Here is a 1,052-nt window from a genome sequence, read left to right as displayed (position 1 = left end):
AAGAGAAGACTGAGGGCTGGGAGTGTGAGTGTGTGTGTGTGCGCGTGAGGCCGGGGGTGGCAGCCCGTGTGCACGTGCGGGGCGGCAGGTGCGGGGCGGGGCGCTGCCGCCCGTCTGTCCGCCGGGGAGGATGGGGGTCGGCCCGCCCGTGTCCCGGGGTGGCGGGGGCCTGGCGGTTACCTGTGGAAGGAGACGGCGCCGCGGTGCGCCTTGCCCTGCCGGTTGGAGCAGTGCAGGGCGGCGCAGCAGATGACCATCTCCGGCCGGCCCGCGGCCGGGCCCGTCCCAGTCCCAGTCCCAGTCCCCAGCCCGGCCCCTCCCCGCGCAGGCAGCCGCTGCGGCCGCCGTACAGCAAGATGGCGGAGACAGGTCGCCTCAGCTGCCCCCTTCCCTGGGGAGGGGGTTCTGTACGGCGGCGCCGTCAACCAAGATGGCGCCCGCCAGCTGGCCGACACCATTTTGATCGGTGCGCAGCCGTATGGGAGGCTGTCCGGGCCCTGGGCGCGGCGCAGGCTCCCCACTTAGCGCCTCACTGGTTCTGTGGGGTGGTGGCCGCCGGAGGCTCCTGGGGAGCTGCTTTGTTTGTGGGGTGGGAGCCCCGAGGGAGGGCTGGGAAGAGCTGTAAGGAGGCCGCCATGTTGGAAAGGGGGCGGGGCCAGCCGTGTTCGTACAGCATGATGGTGGCGCCCACGTACCTCAACTACTCCGGGCACGTCCGGACTGGAGGGCTGGCCTACGGCCAAGGTCCAACTTCTGCAGAGTCCCCGCGTCCATGTTCCGCCCTCGGCCCTGATGTTGACCTGCAGACTTCCCTCCCGTCCAGGTTCCCGTTCCGTACAACAACATGGCGACCCCCAGGAGGAGCAGGAAGCGGCGCGGCGCAGCCCAGCCTGCCGAGCTCCCGCCGGCCAACCCCGGAGCAGCGGCGTCGCGAACCGGGCGCTGATTGGTCGGGCGCAGGGGCCCCGGCCTCAGCGGGGTAGGCTGTGCCCCTGCTTGTGGATGTGGAAGGCGCCGTAGCCGCAGCCCCCCCGGGCCCGGGCGGCGGCGTC

General features: G+C 72.1%; 2 protein-coding genes across 4 annotated transcripts in view; one reads left to right on the top strand and one right to left on the bottom strand.

Moving 5' to 3' along the window:
* The window catches only part of THAP4 (THAP domain containing 4), a 39,428-nt gene extending 39,133 nt beyond the window's left edge, over positions 1-295 (bottom strand). Inside the window, exon 1 of one of the 2 annotated variants that reach the window (XM_019513319.1) lies at positions 181-295. In XM_019513319.1, the coding sequence (XP_019368864.1) occupies positions 181-257 (77 nt within the window). In that variant the 5' untranslated portion in view covers positions 258-295. The remainder of the gene's footprint in view (positions 1-180) is intronic. The other variant, XM_019513328.1, reaches the window with a different exon arrangement.
* A 664-nt stretch (positions 296-959) lies between these two features.
* The window catches only part of ATG4B (autophagy related 4B cysteine peptidase), a 28,337-nt gene continuing 28,244 nt past the window's right edge, over positions 960-1,052 (top strand). For both annotated transcript variants that reach the window (XM_019513280.1, XM_019513286.1), the window contains exon 1: positions 960-1,052. This exon is cut by the window's right edge and continues 20 nt beyond it. The gene's annotated coding sequence lies outside the window, so the exon portion shown is untranslated.

Source organism: Gavialis gangeticus, unplaced genomic scaffold (assembly GCF_001723915.1).
Source record: "Gavialis gangeticus isolate Ggan-Ray unplaced genomic scaffold, GavGan_comp1, whole genome shotgun sequence".
Taxonomy (NCBI): domain Eukaryota; kingdom Metazoa; phylum Chordata; order Crocodylia; family Gavialidae; genus Gavialis; species Gavialis gangeticus.
Note: the sequence above shows the minus strand (reverse complement) of the source record. Positions and strands in the feature narration are given on the sequence as shown.